Below are 24,851 nucleotides of genomic sequence, written 5' to 3'. Positions count from 1 at the left end.
TTGATAATCTTTATATGATTTACATTTCTGACTTTGACAGGTTAAATCTGCAAGATTAAGTAGATGTGATTTATTTGGATGTATTTAATGCACTCATTTTGCATTTTCTTCACTTGCTGAAACATGGGGCTAAATGTACCCAAGTAAAGTGCATTCAAATTCCGTCCTCGATTTTTTTGAATAAACCATATGCCTTATATTTATTTCACCCAAATTTGGTTACCACCTTGCATTCAGTCCTACCCGGATGGGCACTCGTTTCCTGCCTAAAAAGCAGACAGACGGATATAAAATAACAGTGTTTTGCTTGCATAGTCTCCATCACATTCACTAAAATAACTTCAAGTTCAGACACAAAGCACGAGAACATTCACGGAGTGTGGGCGAAGTGCTTCTAAAGAAATGCAGTTGCTTTAACGGTTGAGATGATAACCATTCAAAAGCAGCCACAAGTAAACTCATGGCTGCCCTAAAGATAAAACAATTAGGAAAAAATAAAATATTTTAATAAACAACACCAAATAAATTTAAAGTGACACCAAGGACTGAAAACACACTCTTAAAAATAACGGTGCCAAAGAGGTTTTTCAGAGTGAAGCCATAGGGTAGCTATTTTTTGTACCCAAAAGAACTAACTCCGTAACCATAACAGGTTCCATAAATAACCATGAATAGATATCAAAGCTGTGAAATGCCTGTGAGTTCAAAATTTTAAAAGGACTCTTGCTGCATGCAGGAACTCAGGCACAAGCCATGGTTCTACAAGGAACCACAGAACCCAGTAAAGTACCATTTTAGAACCATTATTTTTAAGTGTAGGCCCCTAATCCCCTGTGACAGCTGCAAAGGGAGGGCCAAACTGTCTTTCCATTAAAACAATTTGCCAACAGTTTACTAGATGAACAAGGCTGCAAACATCCCATCCCATCTCTCAGGTGCAAATAGGCTGCTCTAACATGCCAACATTATGATCCCATAGGAAAGACCAAATTGTTTTGCAGCATGAAACTTTTCTTCGGATTATCCAAGACTGGTGCTACTCCTGTGTGCAGCACTTATGGTCTCCCCATGTGTATGCGTGTGTATGCCCTGCAGCAGACTGGTCCATGATGCTTCCAGGAGAGGCGTGGGTACCCTGCAGCATTCTAGAAAATAACAAAATAAATATAGCATATATATATATATATATATTGAGAAGCGCTGGCGGGATCCAACAGGGCTGCACCCAACTCCAATTCCCATGGAGCCCTGCAGAAAACCGAGGCTCCGCTCCAACCCAGGGGAGTTGCCATCTAGCGTCCAGGAGGAGGTATTGCAAAGTCCATGGCTGCTTTCACCTAATTATAAAAATATTGCACAGTAACCAAATGAGACACTTAAGATGCGTAGCTTCTAACTATTTTATGGCACCTCTGATCAAGCACATGGGTCACACGACTTTGAGAGGCCGAATCTGTGGAGTGGATGGATTTTCAAATCTGACAAATGGCTCAATTCTTCACTTTGGTACAATAAAATACTTTGAAACACAACAACCATTTTTAATCTCTGTCAGTTTTTGTGTTCGTAAGAATTATGAATGGTTAGAAATCTCTTTGTTTTGTTTCGTCTGGAGCCTCCTGACTCACCGTTATGAGTAGACCCTCACATATGATATGTCATTTGCCGTGTCTTGAAGTCAAATTATACAAGACATCAAGTTTATTGGGGTGCCCCCCCCCCATTTTGACCCTTTTGACCAGAAAGACCCTAATTTTAGACATTTTTTTGACCAGGAAGTTACCTCCTTACGATAAAAGTTCTGGATATAGATGGATGAATAATATAATATAATATAATATAATATAATATAATATAATATAATATAATATAATATAATATAATATAATATAATATAATATATGAATTAAAATGATAAAAGAACATGTAGGAATATAATATAAAATGGTATGACTTGATATGAGGGCGGCAAGAGTGGCGCTGCTGCCTTGTAGTTAGGAGACCCAGGTTCACTTCCCGGGTCCTCCCTGCGTGGAGTTTGCATGTCTTCCCTGTGTCTGTGTGGGTTTTCTCCCACAGTCCAAAATCATGCAGGTTAGGTGGATTGGCGATCCTAAATTGTGCTTGGTGTGGGGGTGTGTGTGCCCTGCAGTGGGCTAGTGCCCTGCCCAGAGTTTGGTCCTGCCTTATTCCCTGTGTAGGCCGGGATTGGCTTCAGCAGACCCCAGTGACCCTGTAGTTAGGATAAAGCGAGGTGGATGGATGATAAAAGAGTAAACCAACAGGTGTCTTCAGCAAAGGACTCAAAGTTGTGCATGACACATCAACCGACCCTGAGGGTTGACCCCCCCCTAATGGGATACCAGGGGTCAAAGTTACTCCTTTTCACAAAACTTCAAAAAAACAAAACAAAAAAAAAAAAGTTGTTTTATAGTATTTTTCGAAGTTGCTCATCACAATTATGACCTAACCCTCTAAGAGCCACACCCAGAAGGTTAACAATTACATTTCAAACATAAGCATGTGAGGTTTTATTTTAGATTATTTCAAGGTCAGTGATTATAAATATGACGTTATTTTTGATCCTGACACAGGGAGAACATACGAACTCCACGCAGGGAGGACCCAGGGTCTCCTAACTCCGAGGCAGCAGCGCTACCACTGCGCCACCGTGCCGCCCTGTGAAAAGACCATCGGGGATTAATAACGTAAACCTAATCTGACACAACTATTCTGGTTTATTATATACTTCTGCCTCAAGAAGTAAATTATTATATTTCTTACGAAAGCACCGAATTTAAGCGTCTTACGCTTACGTTTTAACAGTTAGGACGTTGGATTTTTCTTGTCCTCATTGTCTTCGCCGCTACGCAGCTGTTAAGAAAACGGCGCTATGCAGTAATGAGAGTAACGGACAAATGAATGGCGCTTTATAACGGTGCGTTGACCTGTTTGCATGGTGACATTACTCAGCAGATATATTTGGGCCTTTATACAAGAAAAGACTATCGACAGATATTACTTGACGGGCGGTTTGTTATCCTTAAGTAGGACTAAAATTCGGGCACTCCGTGCTGCCGAGCTGTGCACAATAAGGCGCCTCTTAACTCGTAATATTTATGGAAACCCGGTGTGCTACCAGTAATGACAGAGGCGCTGCTGCTCGCTCCACGATAACGCCGACAGCGTGCCTACGGGACACCCGACCCCCTTCTGAGCGCAGAGCTGTTCCACTTCTCTTTCACCTTCAGTGCCAAAGGAGATCAGCAGAGGGCGCCAAAGGCCGACCCGCTGACGCCACAAAGCTTCTGACTTCCCGCTCTGACTGCGGGGACGTGCGCAGCGAAGGAGACGCGACGCCAGCTGTCAGCTAAAGGACGCCGGCATTTGAAGTCTGCTCTTCTAACGGCCCAGGCAGGAGTTTTTCCGAGGTTTGTGAAAAGTTATGAAATAAAATATACGTTTAAAACGATGGGAAATATAATGCAAGGGTTTTCCTGAGTGAATTACATTAAAGTACTTTTAAATGAAAGGGAAGGGTCTCCTGACTGTGAGATGCTGCTTTTTTTTTTGAGATGTCACGCTTATTTTAAGCCAAGTGCTGTATGACTCCCACATTTCGATATACATTCTAAATTGATATGTGTAAATGTGAGTGGGCCCTGTAATGCTGCCTTGTACTCAGTGACACTGGAATAGCAAATGACCCTGAATTAGATTGAGAAGATTTCTACTCCACATCCCAAAGACATTGTGTTGGCTTGGTCTGTAATTTGGCCTGCTATTTACTTTCTTTCTTTCTTTTGGTACATTGCATTAATCCCTGAGGGGAAATTGTCTTTTCCTTTGACATTTGTGGGTTAGAGTGCAGGATCAGCCATTGTACAGCACCCCTGGAGCAATTTTCAGGTTCAAGGGCCCAATGGAATAGAATCCCTTCTGGCATCAACAGGTTTTGAACAGGCAAAATTTCAGATATCAGCTCAGATCCTTAGCTTCAGAGTCACTACTCCCCCATGATCCCTCAAAAACTACCATACCATTCAGGGTTTGTTCTGCGTTTGCCGGCAAAGCTACAGCAGGGATGTGGTCAGAGGGGTGGCTACAATGGCTGAATCCCCTGCCCTGTTACGTTCTTTGCCCCAAAAGTGATCTTTTCTCCAATTTGGAGTGTGTGTCACCTTTTTTCATTGTAAGAAGTTGAGAATAAGCATCAATATGGAAGGTGCCTTGGTAGAGCTCTATATTATTCTTCTTTCCCTTTTTGTCTTCTTTAATGTGTAGCCTTTGTCAGAATTCCTCAGATCCCATAGGCTTACCACTGTTTATAAGGTATTGTACTTTATAAGTTCTCCTCAACTTCCCTTCTACATCTATAACATCAGGAAATTACTTAGAGTAAAATGACAAGCAGGTGTTAACATAAATAATGTATTATTGATAATAGTCAACATTTTATGGCTTCCTTCAGGACAGGTCGCATGCCTGTCTCAATATGGCTACCGAGTTGGTCTTCTTTTCAGTTCATGGTGTGTGAGATGCTCCTTCATCATGATGGTAAGAGACATAGGGAGGGGTCAAGCAACCAAATTTATAAATTCTTTGTCCAAATTCTTACACCAATAGGGTGTCATGTTAAAGAATGGCCTCTTATTCAAACCAATCCCAAAAAGCCATACCTCAGACCACTGGGGGCACACAATACGTTTCACACCTGCCCCCAGTACCATTTGTTAAGGTGATGCTTGCCAGCTAGGTAGTCTGGCTTTCCTGTGGGGGCTGATTGAGAGAGTCCTGTAGAGAAAAGTTAAAATTACAAGGACTCAGTCCTGAAGACTGGAGGGTGGGGGTCTTGAACCATTGCTGTTCTTAGCAATGATATAACACTAATATTACATTGCTACGTTAAAAAATAAAGACATACAAAATAGTTATCAACTTGTATACAAAATTTCACACCACAGCAGTAGGGTACTGCTTACTATTCCATCTAGAAATAAACTATTGTCTATGATAATTACTGCTATTAGGTCAACATAAAGGTGCGATAAATATTTGTGTGCTGGTCACTTTGTTTTTGTATACTGTCAGATGTGTATGGTACCTATAATATGTATGCACAAGCCACATACCATCCCCGATATTAGAGACTTATCAGATAACTGTTTTTCAAAGTGCAAAGCATTTTCTGCCTACAAAAAGAGTTTATCAACAATGCAGGCTCAGTCCGCAAGTGCAGGTAAAAGTATTATCTTTCAACCATGGTCATAAAGTTGGAGAAACTATAGTAGTGGAAGGCATAACCTTTACACATTAAAAAAAAATGCTACAAAGGACTTATTTATCTACCACACCTGTTTAAAATACATGCAAGTCAAGTTCTCATGAGTGTGTGACAGGAGCTCCTTTCAGGTTAGTGAGACTGAGGCTCAATGGTACTTTGACCGAAAAATGGAAAATGGTGTAGGAGCTGGTAAAAGCATCTACCTGCCATTTCACAGAACTCAGGGTAAAAATATTAATGATATGTCTAGCAAAAAGGTATGTTTGCTTTTTTTTTGTTTTTATTACAGAAAGATCTTAACATGCATAATATATATATGATCATTTTGCATGGTTCTAGATCATACTGTAACAATCCATCCATCTTCCTCACCCACTTATCTGGAGCAGGGTCACAGGGCAGTTAGCAGGCCCCAGGCAGCTGACAGAGTTTGGGCCCCTTTCGTGTTTCAAATATGTGCGCATATTTTAAAGGGCGGGCCCCTGACAAGTGTCATGGTTGTCCCCCCCCTAGATGCGGGCCTGCAGTTAGAGCCTATGCCAGCAACCATTGGGTTCAAGGCAGGCCTAACACCTGGACAGGGTGCCAGTCCATCGTTAGGGCCAATTTAGTAATGCCAGTTCATTTAACCTGCATGTCTTTACACTGTGGGGTGGGGAGGGGGGCAACCTGAGCACCAGAGGGACACTGGGAGAACATTCAAACTCCACACAGGCTACACCTGCCTGCTGAAAGTATAATGCACAAAGAATAAATAAATACATAAATAAATAAATAAATAAATAAATAAATAAATAAATAGTGGTCATAAATGTTACCACTTGATCAGTTCTGGTGACAAAATCTTTCATTTCATGTGGTGTGACATGAACTCTTGCTGCTAAGATCCAGCTTGTATGTAGATAGAAATCGTTCTATGTGGCCTTTCGTCTTGCTAAGTTGTGTCATATGAAGAAAATGAAGTATATGTGTGGTAGAGGTCTGTCTTTTCTGAAAATCTGACATAATGTTCAAACGTTTATGCCAAATGTGTAAATATTATAATAGCCCTAAACTTACACCCAAATTTCCAGTGGAATCAAAAGTACAGAAATTACCATGCACACTCATTTGTGTCCAAGGTCAAAATGTCACTAATTCTGTCCAGTAATGCGCCGCCATGTCTACCCTTTGTGAGTCACTGCCCACCAAAATGTTTGTGCCGGTCACTGCACAGCTGGGATAGGCACGGGTCCTCTGTCACCTAAATTGGACTACAAGTGTTTAGAATTGAATAGTTTGATTGATAGTAACAAATACAGGCAGGTCTTCATTTGAAAATGTCAGTGCCATTTACAAAGTACATGGGGTAAGTAACATATAAAAAAATAATTTTTGATGGAGTATTCCTTTGAGACGTTTTGTTACAACTTTTGAAGTAAGCTTATTATCTTTGTCCTGCTAGAAGACAAATTTATGACCACGTTTTAATGTCTTGAGAGGTTGCTTCAGAATTTCTAGATAATTCTCCTTCGTCAAGATCCCATTTTATTTTCTGAAGTGCCCCAGTCTCTTTACCAGCCAAACACCCACACAATATGATGCTGCCACCCGCGTGCTGCCCTGTTGGAAGAGTGTTCTTTGGCTTAAAAGCCTCACCATTCTTCCTCCATACATAACAATAATGATTATGTCCAAATAGTTCAATTTTTGTTTCATCTGACCATAAAACACTCCTCGAAAAGGACCAGACTTTTTCCTGGCGATCACCTGCAAACGTTTGCTGTCTTTTCTATGTCTGTCTTGAAGTAAAGGATTTCCTTCTTGTGCAGCAGCTTCTTGGCCCATTGTTGTGAAGGACTGTCTTAATGGTGGATGTAGATATTTTGGTACCTGATGTCTCCAGCTCCTCTGCCATTTCCTTTATGTTGTTTGTTTTTTCATCCTTCTAAGCCATTTGTGCATCCTTCCTGAACAATACAATATCTTTTCTCTGAGATCTTGGTTGAGTTGCCTGGAGTTTCCTGTGGTGTTAAAGGCAAATTGGCATTGGCTGTAAAGGTATGCCCTTAAATACAGCCACGGGTGCACTCCTAATTAGCTCAGTGAAAAGAGTTTATCAATAGAGGTATTATATCAATCTCTGTAATATTCTGTGCTGCTTAAACAGACATTCAAGTTGATGTATGGAAACCTAAAACTTTGGACATTCTGAAAATCTGATATAGTAAATAAATTATAAAATAAGTCTCATAGCTATTATTTTGACATCACCACTTATGGAAATAAAGTTCTGCATATACACTAATTGGTTCTGTTCAACCAGAACCACTGTTATAGTATGGAAGACACTGCTGCCTGGGAGCCCTGCCAGCAGTTCAAAGTGGAGGGAACAAAATCCTGAATAAGGGGCTGAGGGCACAGAAGTGGCCGATCTCATAGTCACTGAGAAGACAGAAAGTAGAGGTTTGTGCTAATAAAAAGCATAATGATTAAAAGAGAGAGAAAGTGAGCTGTGCAAAATTACATTACAGTCCAGGGTTTTAGTCAGTGGTCAGAAGGGTATGTCAGGAAAGTGAAATGTTAACAGAAAGATCTGTGCAAAGAAATGCAGAAGAGGAGGTATTGTACTTGGAAAGGATAAGTTTAAGATAATGTTCATTTTTACTGAGATTGCAGAGAGGCTGTTGCTGAAACGTGGGAAATAAAAAAAGGAAATAGATGGAGAAGAAAGCTGACCACTTTATTCCATGTGTTTTTTCATTAGAGGTTAGATTGCTGAAAGAGGTGTTACTTATACTTTGATTACTTAAGCAACACATATTTAATAGATACCCACAAAAATAAATATGGAGGAAACTACTACAGTGATAATTGTTGTTTATTTTATACTCATCTTTCAATTTTTATTTCAGGAATGGATCTTGTTTGAAAATGAATTATTTTACTAATTAGACCTAACTGTATTCTGTGTACTTTTTTGCTTATATCTGACTGTTTACATGTGTAGGTTGCTGTAAAAATATTTGGGGTTAACAACTTATGTATCTATATACCTTATATATTGTCTTTCACAGATATCAGTTAGATATTACCTTATCTATATATTTTATAATACTTGTAAATGTCTGTACAGTAGTCCCATATCTATATATTTTATAGTGTATTTTATATGTCAATCTATTTTATTGTACCTTTCATATCTAGTACCTTGTCTATTTATCAGTTTTTATTGTAATTTGCATGTATTTATTTTTTATCTGTCTGTTATATCCTACCTAATCTATGTATCTGTCTATCTATATATTTTATTTTACCCTATCTATTTATCTATGGATGAGCTTGTTCTTCTGAATGGCCTGTTCTTATCGTGATTGTTCTATCTATCTATCTATCTATCTATCTATCTATCTATCTATCTATCTATCTATCTATCTATCTATCTATCTGATGTATTTCATATCTGTTTATTGTGCCATTTATATCTATATATATATATATATATTATATACCTCTATAGATAAACCTATCTATCTATTTTAAAGTACCTTATCTATCAACTTTATTTTCTATCATAGTGCCTTTCATATCCATATATTTTTATTTCTTTCTAATATAGTGACTTTTCAGTCTAGATTTCCTTTCTGTCTCTGCTTTAACTTTCCTATGCATTCACTAAATAGTACCTTTCAGATGGAGCACAATCACAAGATGTTCTACAAGGAACTAGGAATCAGGTTTACTTGAGCTTACCAGCTGAGAAAGTGGGCTAAGAAAGAGAAGAAAACAGAGTCCTGCCTTGATCTTTGAGCCACAATAATGTAGGCATTGTGAGGTGAGAACAGAAAATTATGCCGAGGGACACAAAACACCTGGTCAAAAATATAGGCAACCAGTCTATCTCAGAAGATTGCAATAAAATAGATAAGCAAATGTGACCATTATCAAGAAGCAATGAAGGGTCAAGAACAGTAGGGACAGAGGGGAGGGGTGCAGAACTTCAGCAGTGCCAGTATATCTGCTACAGAAAGCAGAGTGGTTTTGCCAGAACTACTTCTGTTGGTGCCAAATATTTAAAAATTCTGCAGGGTATTGTCTATAATAAACAAGAAGAGATATTAATGGACAGTGTATGTTGGTAGTCTTTGTAAAAGAAGCAGAAAGGAGACTGAATGGTAATTCTCTCTATCAGTCACTTTCAAAAATTGAAATTCACATTGACCTGGAAGGGAACTTGTATTGAGGTACTGAAAAAAGTTATTGACTTCAGATCACAGGTGGGTATGTTGGCAAGAAGCAGATTGCAAATTTTAAAGTCATCTATGGGCGAGGAAGAGAAGATAGAAGAGTCAGTAAGTGATGAGTTAGCGGACATCAGACAAATACAGAAATGGTCCTTGATATCAAAAGCCTTTGAAGTGAGAAGACCCGCCAATACCCAAGCAGATTTATTGTACCTTTCATCACGATTTTTGACCCTGTGCCTCACCTTAACCAACAACATTAAAATTTCAGTGTTGTTCTCAAATCTGTTCATTCCTCCTGCATTGCCAGCTTGTCACCCAGAGTTCCACCTTTTTGTCTGTGGTGCCCTTTAATTTTCTCTAGCATCCCTAAAGTGAATCTTCTTTTACTGTGTCATCCTTTTCCCTTGACCATTTTGGTTATACGCCAGCCAGTATCAATGTGTTCATGCCACTGTTACCATGCTCTATTCCACCACAGGAATTAACCTTTTTGCTACAGAACTACCACTCCAATTCTCTAGGCACCGTGTTGGACGTTTTCTTCCTTTGCATTCTGGGGTCTGCCCCCTTTCCAATGTGGACCCATATTTAAGCTATTCCTGTTTTTGCTAGTATGTCTCTTTGCAAAGTGACCGCTAGATGTTGAGATGCCCAATCTATTTGCCAGTGTATTCCCATGCAGCTGTGCTTACCCTTTCCCAGACATGCCATTAGCACTCAGGTGTTCATCTACTGGCTGGCGTGCCCCTCCTCTCCGTGTAACGGGGCGCGTGCCCGGTCCTCACCTCGCACACTCGGTGGCAGCGCGCGGAGCCTTACCGTGAGGAGGGTTGATCGCTCGTTCACGCTTTACAAAGGAGTCACGTCTTTCTGTTTTCTCTCCCTCCTCTCTCTCTCTTCCTCCCTCCCTTCCTCACTCACTCACTTACTCACGCACCCTCTCGTTCTCCGTGTCTCATTCTCAAGATCACCGGAGCTCATATTCGCTCTCCCCAATGTCATGGACAATAAAGACGGAGCTGCGGGCGCCCCGGAGGCTCTGACGAATACCGGGGCGGGGAGTCAGCAGCAAAGCCACGACTGCCCGGCCCTGGGCGCCCCGGCTTCCTCGTCAGGAGTAGCTGGCAGCCGCAGCCGCAGCCGCAGCACCGCGGCGATGGAGGAGGAGGAGGAGGAGCCGCGGACGCAGCCGCCTCGCCGGGGCGGTGCAGCTCTGATCAGGATGCAGGACCTAGTGTCCGGCCGGCCTGCTTGGGAGAGGGGCGATGCGGCGACTAGGAGCGGCGTGAAGCGCAGCGAGAACGGTGAGTGCGTGCGAGAGCCAGACAAGCCAGAGGACGGAGGCGGCGGAGGAGGAGGCAGTGGCGCCATGGACGGGACGACCCCTAGCAGCGAGCCAGAGCGCAGAGACCCTCGGGTGTCATTCTCAAGCGCCCCAAGTAGAAAGGCATCTTCATCGTTGCCCCGTAGCACCCTGAAAGCAGATGACAACCCGCAAATCCTTGCCGAGGATGGAGAGCAGCGCGGCAGTCAAGCCAGCTTCATGCAACGCCAGTTCGGGGCAATGTTGCAACCAGGGGTCAACAAGTTCTCCCTGCGGATGTTCGGCAGCCAGAAGGCGGTGGAAAAAGAGCAGGAGAGGGTGAAGTCAGCGGGGTCCTGGATCATACACCCATACAGCGATTTCAGGTGAGAAAGGCTGTCAGGGAGAGTGTTAATATAGAAGGGAGAAGGCTTCGTACGGACTTAGCCTCCCAGGTGGGTTTACGAACGCAGGTGTCTCACCGGTGATCCAGTAGTCGGGTTGAGCAACCTGTTAAGGTTTTGGAGTTGGACAGTTACTTCAAGGGCTGTCTTTCAGACTGAGGCCAGTGCAGGGTTAATGGGCGTCGCAATTCGAATAGGTGCAAGACTATGAGCAATACAGTCTTAAAAAGTTAATATTAGTTGTCCTGAAACAATATAAAGAACCGAGCACTCATTCATTATGATGGGTTAACAAGACTGAAAGAATAATGGTCTTTTATGTAAATTATTTACACCTGCAAAGGTCAATGATTAGTTACTGGGTTTGGATGACTGTGGAGACATGATAGATGATCATCTGTCATCATGTAGTAAGTCACCTGTAGTTGTTGCACGTTATGCAGTCCTAAAGTAAAAAGAAAATGTCTTGCCGTGGACATTCTGTGATATGCAGTAAGAACAGTGACTGTTAGGGTGGACACTGATGTCAGATGATATTTTGCATTTCAGCTGGTATGCGGCAACCAGTGGTGCATCTATCTATCTATCTATCTATCTATCTATCTATCTATCTATCTATCTATCTATCTATCTATCTATCTATCTATCTATCTATCTATCTATCTATCTCATAATGTCCTTCATTTGTCTAATATTGTGTCTTTTATTTCAGTCTGTCTTTTCCATCTGTATACTGTAGATCGTCTGTTTAATAAAGTATATTTCATTTCTATCTATGTATAATACAGTATGTTTTGTTTCTCTCTGTCTGTTTGAGCATTTTCGGTGGTGATAAATATTCAAGTTTCAGAGGAAGTAAAACCACAAGCATATTATATAAATTCTCTTTTCAGTTCTGTCATTGGGTTATTTAAGTAATCTGGATCATCCATAAATCAGATTTCTTTCATCTTTAGCCCACACTGATGTTAATTAACTAGAATGTCAACAAAAATGCTGCAGTCTTTCTATCTGGCCTCCACCAGGATAACATAACCATGGCAGAATGTCATTAACATTGCTTGTTCTATTCAACCTTGTCAATTGTGAGAGGTAGAAGCACTTGAAAGAGCATCCTCTTGGCCCTGAGCCAATTGTTTCGGCAACTTTTATCAGGATAATTTTTTTCTCACCTTTGACATTTGCTGTATAGCACTAGCCATTTAAAGTTTTTTTTTACTATGAAATGATAGATTATGAAAAGCTGATTAAATGTAGAAATTAGCTGTTTATAGGAAGACTTTAAGGAGGGATTTACCAGTTTAAAGAAAACATTTTGAAGGTCCTTTAAGACTGAATTTAAGTATGCTAGTGCCCTTTTAGAATGTTGTATAGTATATGTTTTATAAAATTTTCTTAAGCTGTATTATTACATTTTTAAATAAATTATCTGTAGAAAGTAGCTTCCTACAATCTAGAGAATAATTTGATGTGCAAAGACAGGAAGGAGGTTTTTCATTCCTGTTGCAGCAAGTGACAAAAGTCCCAGTCCTTACATTCTTAGTTCAATATCTCTGGACAATCACATGTCAGCCTGTGAGATCATCTCTTTTGCATTTTACATGTTTGTAATTGTGTCTGGCTTAGCAGTTAATAACACTGAAAATACTTACTCTCAGGTTAGTCTTCATTTTCACTTCAAGAAAAGGTAAACTGTCCTTGCTCATTGTCAGCCGATGATAGAACACTGTAAAACAAATCTTAACCTCTGTGCCCAGTAGCATGTAAGAAAATGACTTATGCGACATGTCTTTTGGGAGAGCAAAGCCTGCTGGCATGGAATTTGCTGATAAATTGTGCCAAGCAGGAGGGTCATCAGAACTGTCTTGACAGTCATTTTTTCATTGAAGCTGTAGGCACTGCATGCTTTTTGAACTTTTATTAAACTTGTTCCAGTTTTTTTTTCCGCAGTGACTTGTGGACTTTTGTGAGCTGTAACCATGACAAAAGAAGAAAGTCCAGTGGTCCCTTAACTCAAACTGGAGGCCTTTTACTTCCTTCTGTAGAGTGTTCTCCATGCCTCAGAATTCTTCTCTTTTCACTTTGTAGCTGTTTACGCAAATTAGTCTGTGTCTCCATGATCAGACTGGCTGCTTCTACAGCTCTAAATCTCCCCAGTGACAAGTGCTGTGCATGAGGGATCCAGAGGCTTAGCTGTCTGGCTTAGGTGCCTGGCTCAAGCTCCTCAACTTAGCCTATGTGAGGAGTGTCACAGAGCATGAAAGTAACTGGAGAGCAACAGTACCATGTATGTGGCAGACAGGCATTAGAACTGACTGCAGTGGTTAATAAAGCTGCAATCTTAAAGCCAAGGGTGCTACATGTAAAATGGGTTTGCTGCATGTGCCTTCCTTTTTAATAGTGTTAATAGGGTGGACTGTGTACCCCTCTTCCATTATTTAATATCAGGGTGACTGTTTACTGTTGCTATTGAATAATGTCTTTCTGGATATCCCCTTGTTGTACTTTTCTTTCATATTTTGAACATTGGTTGAGGAAAAAGGTCTTTTTCCTATTTTTTTCTGTTCCTTTTTTGACCTTATTTTATTTTTTTTGGGAAATAGTGTGAGAATTTATTATTAGCAATTCATTGGTATTAGTCATGGAAGGGGTTGACTGAAAGCATTTCAACCTTTCTATTAGGCAATATGACTGGAGCCTGCTACTCTGTTTTACTCAGATATTCTTTTTTTAATTTAACTTAGTCCCTTAGTTGGAGTAAAGTGAGTAGAGTTCAGTATTTTGCATTTTCACCAGATTTCATTTTTTGTAGGTATGAGGGAGGGGATTTGGTGCTTTCTTTTGCAGTTTTGAGTGGGAAGATTAGGAGATTTATACTGAACAATTGTTCATCATTTTTGATCAGTCTGGGAGCTCAGTTTCTACATTTTTCATTTTTAGGCAGGTGGTTAGTAGAAACTATCTTTTTATAGTTTTCACAGCTAGTATTGGCAAAATTAAGTGGTGATTCCCATTCTATATTTTACAATATTTTATTTTTGGGGATGGTGGTCCCTTGTTTGCAATTGCACGAATCATCGAGGGATAGAGTTGACCTAAATATCTATTATTTTAGTTTTCCATCACTTAAATAAAGTGAGTGGGGCTTCCTGTTTTACAGTCTCTTGTCTTTTTTGGGTAGATTGGAGGCCCAGTCTATACAATTTTGCATAATTTCAGAAGGGCAGAGTAGAAGTGCCCTTTCTGTGGTTTTTTATACTTTAAATGGAAAATGCTAAGTGTGTCCCCTTTTCTGTATTTTATTCAATTGTAATGGTTGGGCCAGAATTAGAGATTTCTTTTCTCCAGTTTTCTATTATTTAAATGGAGAAATCACAAACCTTTTATCTTACAATTTCCCATCTTTGTGAAGGCCCCTTTCTGGTAAAATTCATGAATTATTAAGAGAGTTGAGTCGAGGAAGTATCTTCATGTTTTTCAGTCATGATTGTTTTACAAGACAGTGGTGCCCACTTCTACAGATTTCTGTCATTACGTGGAGCTGTTCTTCTCTAGTTTTCCCTAACAGTATTTCTCAAACTTGGTGAAAGTGGGTTTACCAAGTGACCCAACACCTGTGATGCCAGATGGTGCAAGAATGTGATCGATGTTGACTGGTCTGGTCTTTGTGAGCATGAACACAACTTAGGATCAATTTGTTATACATTTTAGATGTGAGTTATTTTAAAAGATGAAAACATTAATGTGACATCAAATTCACTATTAAAAAAGAAATTTGATGAGGATGAAGCTATAAAAGAACTCCATTACAAAAGCAGTTTTTAATCAATAGTACAATGTGGCATACTTCAGTTTGTCAGTCTACTTTATACTTTATTCTGGTATATCTGTTCATATAGATAGGTACTTTCAACTCATTGAACTTGTTTTTTCAATCATTTTGCTGTATGTTTTCTATGTAGTGTCCAGGTGATAGTGGTCTTTGTTTGATATTACTTATGTTTCAAGTGTCATTATTGTTGTCGAGGTCTTATTGCAATCACACACCCTCAGTTTTTCTTAGTATTTTATTAAAACAACATTGGTTAGATCCTGCAGAGAAAGAAAGCCAAATTAAAATGTTGCTGTTGGATGGGGTCCTCTCATTTTAATTTAATGGGGACAAGCTGTAAACACTGTTGGTATAACTGAATGTTATTTTATGCACATATAGGGCATATCATTGTCAGTATTCATATGGTTCATTGGTATCGTCATGGAACCTAACAAATTGCTATTGTTTGCCTGCTGTGGAAAATAATGGATAGATAGGCTTGGCTTATTTATTTACATTTGATGGAAACACCATTTTTTTGGAAAAATGGGGTTACACTTTAAAAATAAAAATTTTAAGACAACTAATTTTGTCATAAATCTGTCGATGCTCTTTGCATAGCATGTAATGACAAAATGCAAGCGACAAAAGACGGTAAAGGAAGGATGACTGTAGCAAGGGTGGGCGAAGACCTGTCTACTGTAGTTCACATCATTTGAAGTGAGCAGGGTGAATGGATGTAGGAAAAGCTCCATTTTATGTAATTTGGGGAAGATTGAGTAAGGAAGATTTTCTGTAGTTTAACATTATTAGACAGCTGACATTTACTTGAAAGATTCCTTTATGTTTTTCATTAACTCGAGAAATGAGTTTGAGTGAATTTTATATATGTAGCTTTTTGTACCTTTCTCAACTAAAATTATTAAGTGAATGTCTGTTTTCATTAGTTACTGAGCATTTCATAAGGCAAGGATGAATGGATCATCATAGTATTGGAAGTGTGGGCTCCTTTTCTGTAGTTTTTCTTCATCTAGAGCAGGGGTGTCCAGCTCCAGTTCTGGTGGGCCGCAGTGGTTGCAGATTTTCATTCGAACCCTTTTCCTAGTCAGCAAGCAGTTTTCACTGCTAATTAACTCCTTTTCCTTCATTTTAATAGCCCTGTTTTAAGGACGCAGTTCTCTGAATTGATTCGCTTCTTCATTAAATGGCAGCCAAACAGAAAGGAGATGTGAAACGAGCCAACGGATGACCAGCTCAATTGGAACATCAAACTCCAACCAGTTTCTTAATGAGAAGCCAATTGTTGCTGTTAATTAAAGCTGTCATTGAATATCATGACTTGTTGCTGCTCTTATTCTGCCACAGAACACTGTTGATTTTCTTTTTTTTCTAAGACTACCGTCAAGATGTTTTGGTAACCTGAGCAGACCAGCATAACTGAGACCTTCACTTTTCTTTATTTTCAGGTTAGCTGGTTATTTGGTGGCTTGTTTTGTGCCTCATTATTGTTTGACTGCTCATTAAGGAAAAAGAAACAACTAAGGCTGTTGAAGTCTGAAGGGCCGCAGTGGCTACAGGTTTTCATTCTAACCATCTTCTTCATTAGTGACCAGTTTTTGCTGCTGATTAACTCCTTTTGCCTTAGTTTTAATTAACTTGACTCAGGCCCCTTAGTTGTCTCTTTTTCCTTAATTAGCAGCCAAACAATAATGAGGCACAAAGCAAGCCACCGCATGACCAGCTCACCTGTGCCCATCACACAATATTTGAAAATGAAGAAATGTGAAGGTCTTGGTAAGGTTGCTCTCTCAGGACACCAAAACATTTTGATGGTGCTCTTAGAAAAAACAGAAAAATCAACAGTTCTGGAAATGCCTGCTGTGGCGGAATGAGAGCAGCAACAAGCCATTGAATTAAATAGCGGGTTTAATTAACAGCAAGAATCAGCTTCTCATTAAGAGATTGGTTGGAGTTTGAAATCCCAGATTAGCTGGTCATCTGTTGGTCATTTAGTGAAGAAAGGAATACATTCAGAGGACTGATTCCTTCAAAATAAGGATATTAAAATGAAGGGAAAAGAAGTTGATTAGCAGTGAAAACTGGTCACTGATTACGAAAAGGGTTAGAATGAAAACCTGCAGAAACTGTGGCCCTCCAGGACCGGAGTTGGACATCCATGCTCTAGAGCAGTGGTTCCCAAACGCGGTCCTGGGGCCCCACTGTGGCTCCAAGTTTTTGTTCCAACCAGATTCACAATCGGTGATAATTATTGATAATAACTGATCTCATTTAATTACCTGGTCTTTTTTACTCTTCCCTTATTCTGTATTCAGAAAAACACAACAGTGTGTTTTTTACTTTTATAAGACATTTAGAAATATTTCTATTTTTTTCTAAAGCTTTAAATGCTTTAACTCTCTTTTGTTGTTTTCCTATTATTTTCCCTTTTTCCTGTCTAGTTTGCTCCCTTCATTTAACCCTTATAGTGACAATTAACAACCAACACAGCAGACACCCAGGATGATGAAAGCAGCAACGACTTCAGTGTCAGACCCACTAATTAGTAAAAAATCAATTAAATAACCAGAACACCTGGACACGCAGAATGAAAATTACGTTGAAAATACTGTTAACAACTTAAAAAAAACCCAACGTATTCCCATATAACTGCTTATTACTTTTTAATAAAAATCTACCAAACTTAGTTTGTAATTTCTACATTGACTCCCAAACACAGCAACTGGGAAATAATGACTCACTTAATTAGGCTAAGAGTCCAAAGAAAAACAGAAGTTGGTTGGAACAGCCACAGTGGGTCTCCAGGACCGAGTTTGGGAACCACTGATCTAGAGGACAATCCATGCTATATTCAATTTCCACATTTAGTGAAAATGAGTTAAGTAGAAGGCAATTTTAAAGCGACAAGGTTTAGTAAATGCTCTTCTTCTTTGTTGTTTTGGGGGTAGATTTTTGTTTTTTAATAATTAGTATGTGGATTGGGAGGAAATCTTGCTTTCTGTTTATTTGCTTCATTATATGATGAAGCCAGTAGTCAATGGATGATTCATTTACTTTATTTGAAATAATTTTCAGAGTAGCCAATTTGTTCATCAAGATGAGTCTCTTGATATTTTATTTTTATGTACTTGGTGAGTAGTTCCTTAAAATCGTTTGATTAAGAGGCAAAGTGAATGAAATAGAGTGAGGGACTGTTGCATTTGTGGCTTCACATTGTTATATTTAATTTATGGAATGTCTGGACAGTCAGAAGAATCTTCAGGGAACAGCACTAGGGAGTGATGCTAATGATACTGTTCTCTTTTGACACCACCAGGTTCTACTGGGATTTCACAATGCTCTTGTTCATGGTGGGAAACCTTATAATCATTCCTGTGGGTATCACTTTCTTTAAAGATGAGACCACGACACCCTGGATTATTTTTAATGTTGTGTCGGACACCTTCTTCCTAATGGATTTGGTACTGAACTTCCGGACTGGGATTGTCATTGAGGACAACACAGAAATTATCCTTGACCCTAAGAAGATCAAGAAGAAGTATCTAAAGACTTGGTTTGTGGTGGACTTTGTCTCCTCCATTCCTGTGGATTATATATTTTTGATAGTGGAGAAAGGCATAGACTCAGAAGTATACAAAACTGCACGGGCGCTGAGAATTGTGCGCTTCACAAAAATCCTAAGTCTTCTGAGGCTCCTGCGTCTATCTAGGCTTATCCGCTACATCCACCAGTGGGAGGAGGTAAGCCTTTCTGGGTTCATCTCACTTTGTCAGAATTTGTTGGCTGTGAAGTTGGGGGGATTCTATCTGAAACAATGAAACTGAAGTCTGTATGCATGGAGAAAGATTGTTAGCATTTGCTCTTATGCAGATCAGTTGGGTTACTGGCAAGAGGTGAAAGGTCATATTGTTTATGTGAGTCGTAAGAGTGCTCACTAAGGATTTACATTGATTTCCTATATCCATGATGCCTGCACATGATAGTTATCAAATTAGCGCAGTGTCTCACAGGGTCCTTCGATTGTTGTTGATCTTGTGCAGGAAATGGAGAGGAGGGCAGTCTCCCAACAAGGTTTCTGTTGCATTATCTCTTGATGGTCACACTGTCTAATCTTGCTTGTGATTTATTCATACTTGGATTTTTCAGAGGAGAATGAAGTTTGAGGTCACTTGTAACTTTGTTGTTGTACAAGTTCAGAGAAAAATGATGCATTGGTATTAGTGGACAACTATATGAGATTCTTGTCTTGTGTTCTCAGTTGTGTGACCATAAGATCATTGGACCTCATATGTTTATATTACAGTTTAGCAGTATTTTAGTTAGCTTTCCTAAGGCTCTCCGGCATAGTCCACTCCTGCAGGCAAAGTATGTTATACTTGAACTTAATCTGGGGGACATACAGACTAACTCCTTAGTGTCAGGTTTACTCCTTTTCTTGTTCATGTTTTTATTTTATATGTTTCATATGCCAAGATCAAAAAAATACTTGAACACTACACTACATCAGACTTTTATTTTGTATAGTGAATTTGTACAGTGAAAGCCATCCCAAGGCACTTCAGAAGTATTTTACCTGTGTTTTATAGTTGGGTTAAAGGCAGCCTGAGAAACTTGGTCAGAGTGACACAGTAAGCTTTAGGTAGGAATGGAACTGACAGCCTTGCGGTTTAAAACTCTTAACTCCTTATGCCAAGGTCCGCACAGTACAACACAATTTAGAGAAGCCCCTCTTATAATTAGAGTGTTGTAACTTTAGGGACATTTTCATGGTCAAGTAGTCTTTAAATTGTATAACCCGTTTCATTTTAAATACTTCCATAAATCACCATAATTTTTCTTATTTGTTAGTTAGTGTGCTCTTGGAATAGTTATCTATTTCAATTCAAAGCACCATCTTAAAGTGATAGACATATAAGGAAAAATGCACTCCTGCAATGAACCACAAAGCAGGACATACACACGTTGTTCATGGAAATCAAGCAGTTAATTAGCTCTTCAGAAAATCTTTTACTTTATAAAGTACCTTTTTATTTTCAAGATCATCCAAATGTGCTTCACTTCTACTACAGAACATAACTTACAAAGGCAAATTTTTGTTACAGTCAGAGGACAGACTATTTAAATTGCTTGCTATACGTCAGTACATTAATAAATCAAGTTTCACTCTATATAGCACTACATACAATAAAATGAAAATAGTGTCTCAAGCTAGTTTAATTCTGTACATTCAAGGAGACTATCATGAATGCACACGTGCACACACAGACACTCATTCAGGCCAAGCCAGTTCAGAGTCACCAGTAAACCTAATGGACATCTTTAACATGTCTTGCCGTTGAAAGAATCGTTTACTGCACCAATATAAATATATTCCATTATATTGTTTGATGCTGTTTTATCATATTATAATATAACCTATTGTTTTATATATCATACTCTCAAAAGTGCTTTTATCATATCAAGTCCATCCATCAATCCATTATCCAACTTGCTATATCCTAACTACAGGGTCATGGGGGTCTGCTGGAGCCAATCCCAGTCAACACAGGGCACAAAGCAGGGCACACACACACACACACACACACACACACACACACACACACACACACTGAGGACAATTTAGGATTACCCATTCACCTAACCTGCATGTCTTTGGACTGTGGGAGGAAACTGGAGCACCAGAAGGAAACCCACGCGGACACGGGGAGAACATGCAAACTCCACGCAGGGAGGACCCGGGAAGTAAATCTGGGTCTCCTAACTGCGAGGCAGCAGCGCTACCACTGTGCCACCGTGCCGCCCTCATATCAAGTCATACCATTTTATATTATATTCCTACATGTTCTTTTATCATTTTAATTCATATATTATATTATATTATATTATATTATATTATATTATATTATATTATATTATATTATATTATATTATATTATATTATTCATCCATCCATCTATATCCAGAACTGGGATTGTACAATATAATATTTTACTCTTAAACACGCTTTTATCATGTCAAGTCATATTTCATCATATACTGCTTAATTGAGTTTAAGGTCAAAGGAATCCAATCCAATTCTGGTTTAATCATGCACAAGAGAAAAATCAGCCCTGTACAGGGTGCCAGTCTGTACCTGGGTGCATTCCTACAGGGTCAGTTTAGAATTGCAATTAGCTATCGCCACACATCTTTGTGATATAAAAGGGAAACCAGAGTACCTACAGAATGACCCATGTTGAAATGGGTAGAATGTACAACCTCCACACAGAGTGTGATCATGTACAGGATTTAAACGTATAGGATATTGTATTAGTGAGACTCATCATTGTGTCACCCAACATTGTGTTGTGCTTTCCTGAAACATAAGAAAATGTTTACAACTATGGACAACTAGTTTACTCTTCATGTTATATAGTGCCTTTCATGGTGTGAACTATTCTTAAGCACTTTACACACATAGTACCTTACAAAAGGATACCAATGTTCTTATAAAGTATGATCAGGCTGGTAATGCGACAAGTTTGAGTCTGTTGATTAAACAGCATATATAAAATCCTTTCAGTGCAGACTCTTAGAATGCTCAGAAAGAGCAGTAAAAAATTTATGCAGTACTTTTTCTGTCTACTTTTGTTTGGAGCACAAGGTAATTCAAAATTTCATAGGTCATTCCATATTAGCATCTTTCAGGGTATGGACCATCTGTGCTTTATATTTAGTGTACTTCATAAGAAGTTACTGTACATAACCTTGTAGTCCCACTGAATTAACTGGCTGGACAATTTGAATCCATGACTACAGTAGCTAAACGACACGCAATGCTGACCCCAATTGTCCTTTTCCTTAGACCTGTTTTGCTGGTCAACACTAGTGTTGGATATCTTCCTTCCTTTTTATGTATTTATTATGTGCATTTTCCATCTGCTTGTTGCACCTCCTACAGTTTGCTTGTCTTGTACTCTGCAGCAGTAATGCCACTAGCCTGTGTCCCATCACCACTCCCTACTAATGTCGCAGGTCATTCAGTGGGGGAGGTGTTAGATATTGAGACAGTTGAAGTCTTGAGAGACATGCTGTCGTGTTTCCATGTTTTTTTTTTCTGCGTCATTCCTGTGCCCTCTGCATAAGAAACCTCTCCTTGGAATGGGAGAGATCCTTCTGGTAGCCCTTATGGAGACACCTTATCACATTGCAGCTGCTCATATTCTCTTTGTAAATGATATTAATGCTAAACAAGTTGTGGGGATGCAGTGGAATGAGAAGGCTGCTGCAGTGCTGCTCTTACTTGTCCAGCTTCCATTAGATTCGCTGCTCATGCACTTTGCGTGTAACCTTTCACTGTCTAACAGAGCCTTGCTTGTCGGGGATGTAAGCGAGATGATCAGATGTCCCTGAGGGGCTTCTTTTTGTTTGTTAATTGGAGGCGGCCTGCTAGGCGAGGTAAGTCTGGCCTTGTCTTCTTGGATGGCAGTTTTCTTTCTGGTGTCCTAATTTTGACCTTGCCGTCAGGCACTATACGCTGTCTGATGCAAGGCTACTTCCACGGCTCCAGTGCCGCACCCCCACCCCACCCCTCAACTAATCAGCATGTGCTGCATTGTGATGTGACTGGGGACCAAAGCTAGCTGATAGGCTGTGTGTGACTTTGACAGCCTTCAGGTACAGTGTTAGGCACAGCAGCTAAGAGGCTAAGGGGGCACCACTGATATCATGGCTGTGGTTATTTAGTGGGTCCCACATTGTCAAGTGTAAACTGACTACACCTGTGTCCTCAACCTTATAAGCTACTGCTTCTGTATCACTTACCATTACTCTGTGTGAAGGTCAGAATCTTCATTTCATTTTTTTTATCAAATCTCCTTCTGTTACATAAAGTACATAAATCTCTCTCTATTATCTTGTTAGATAGATAGATGCTGCTCTATCTATCTATCTAGTAGATAGATGCTGCTCTATCTATCTATCTATCTAGCTATCTATCTAGCTATCTAACTAGGAGGCTTTGCCCCTGCTTGCTTTGCTTGCCAACTCCTGGACGGGTGCTAGCCACTTTGCAGTTCTGCCAATCATGTATAGGGATGCGGATGTACAATTTAAACAGATTGTTATTTTCATGGGAATTGTTACAGCGAGTAATTAACCGTGGTAAAAAATAGTAAAACGTAATGAATTTAAAGTAAATTATGTTTCATGTTGTGTTAGAGTTATTCGTTGCGTTATACAATTTCGTTCTGTTTGGATTTGAAATTAACACGCAAATACTTTTTAAGCTTACACTTTTACTGTAAAACTTCAGTAAAGCTATTTTTGAATTCAATTTTCATCATTATCGAATTGAATTTTGATTCCGTGTTTGGGCTTACATCATAAAAACGCAACATATAACTGCTCATGAGTGAATTTAGTTTCTTTCTCTATATTAAACAAAATTACTTTTTCGAATGTTTGTCTCTGTGATTTGTTAATTGTCTTTGCAAAAGCTGTTCTAATGGGAAACTGTAAACGTTTTAATACGAGTGGCATATCAAGATCTCCTTTGGTGTCTAATGTTATCTGTGGAAGATGTACTATATTATCTTTTTTGGATACATCCATCTTTTACCGTAATTCGTTTGGAGGAAGACCGGACAGTGTTAACGGTTGTAGATATTCTTCGTTATTCTTATTGTAAAGTTGATGTTTTCATCTTCTGCACGATCACCACCAACTGTTTCAGTATAGTCTATTGATACGCATTTAACCAATTTGCCATGTAACTGATAGGCAATTTTCGCGTTCGTTCGTTTGACTTCATTGTTTCTTTGTGCTAGGATTGCTTATGTACTCATTTCTTCTGTTGATTACCCTTCGGGATGAAATTCTTCAATAAGATTTGGACATAATAACTCTTGTTTTGTTGGGAACTTAAAGTGAGGAAAACGTAAAAATGTATAAGATATGAGAGAACAGGAACTGTGTCTGTCAAAAGCAATCACACGAATGAGAGGTGAGAGGACTGTGGGCGTGGTTGAATATGGTTGAGAGGAGGGCAGGACTTGAAAAAAATCTCATGGCCAAAGTCTTGTCTCGCGGAACTTGAAATTATCCGCACAAAGTCACTTGTACAGTGTTGTCTTGGTTCTGTTGGATAAGATTTCGCCAGAGAAAAATGTGTGTGTCTACCTTGCACACCCTTGTAGTGTCTACTCCTAACTCCTTTCTTTGCTGCACCTCTAGCAATCTGGTTGACTAATAAATACAGCTGGTATTGTATTACACCTGTCATAATGTTTTTTTACAAACCAGTTCATACAGCAGTACGTTTTCTATGGATGAACCTGTTAAGAGGAAGTAAGGTAAAATGAAAATATGTACAATTGTGCAAGGTAGCAGAATATTTAAAATGTTAGGGCCCATCCATACCTTAGATGCTCACATACCCCAATAAACATACCTCCAATAAAAGAATGAAAAATACTCTTTACTCTACTGAAGCACCTCAACACTTATCTCATTACACAAAGTTTTATTCTGTCCTTTGATTGGTATATGCTGTAGTCAGGACTGACACTGGCCTTTCAATGTGCTCTAAGGAAAGACTTAGTGGCTAAACCTGCAAACCAGCTATCTGTAACATGTGCTTTTCTGTCATTATTACAGGGTGCTAGAGTTGAAGCAATACGTGTGAGAGCATCAGTATGTGTCTAGTTATTAATGATGACTCTAAGCTGGCCTAGTGTGAGAGAGTGTGTGTAGGGTTGATGGATTAGTATTACCTCCTGGGCACATTTTTCTGCTTTGTGTCTGTTGTTGCCAGGATTGTTTC

General features: G+C 39.3%; 2 protein-coding genes across 2 annotated transcripts in view; one reads left to right on the top strand and one right to left on the bottom strand.

The window, feature by feature from the left end:
* LOC120538250 overlaps positions 1 to 7,111 on the bottom strand; it is an 18,563-nt gene extending 11,452 nt beyond the window's left edge. The window contains exon 1 of the mRNA XM_039767702.1: positions 6,939 to 7,111. Coding sequence (XP_039623636.1) covers positions 6,939 to 7,111 — 173 coding nt within the window. The remainder of the gene's footprint in view (positions 1 to 6,938) is intronic.
* A 3,169-nt stretch (positions 7,112 to 10,280) lies between these two features.
* Positions 10,281 to 24,851, top strand: part of hcn2b (hyperpolarization activated cyclic nucleotide-gated potassium channel 2b) — a 116,184-nt gene continuing 101,613 nt past the window's right edge. Inside the window, exons 1-2 of the mRNA XM_039766653.1 lie at positions 10,281 to 11,199; positions 18,366 to 18,789. Of these exons, the coding sequence (XP_039622587.1) occupies positions 10,511 to 11,199; positions 18,366 to 18,789 (1,113 nt within the window). The 5' untranslated portion in view covers positions 10,281 to 10,510. The remainder of the gene's footprint in view (positions 11,200 to 18,365; positions 18,790 to 24,851) is intronic.

This window comes from Polypterus senegalus, chromosome 10 (genome assembly GCF_016835505.1).
Source record: "Polypterus senegalus isolate Bchr_013 chromosome 10, ASM1683550v1, whole genome shotgun sequence".
Lineage (NCBI taxonomy): Eukaryota > Metazoa > Chordata > Cladistia > Polypteriformes > Polypteridae > Polypterus > Polypterus senegalus.
Note: the sequence above shows the minus strand (reverse complement) of the source record. Positions and strands in the feature narration are given on the sequence as shown.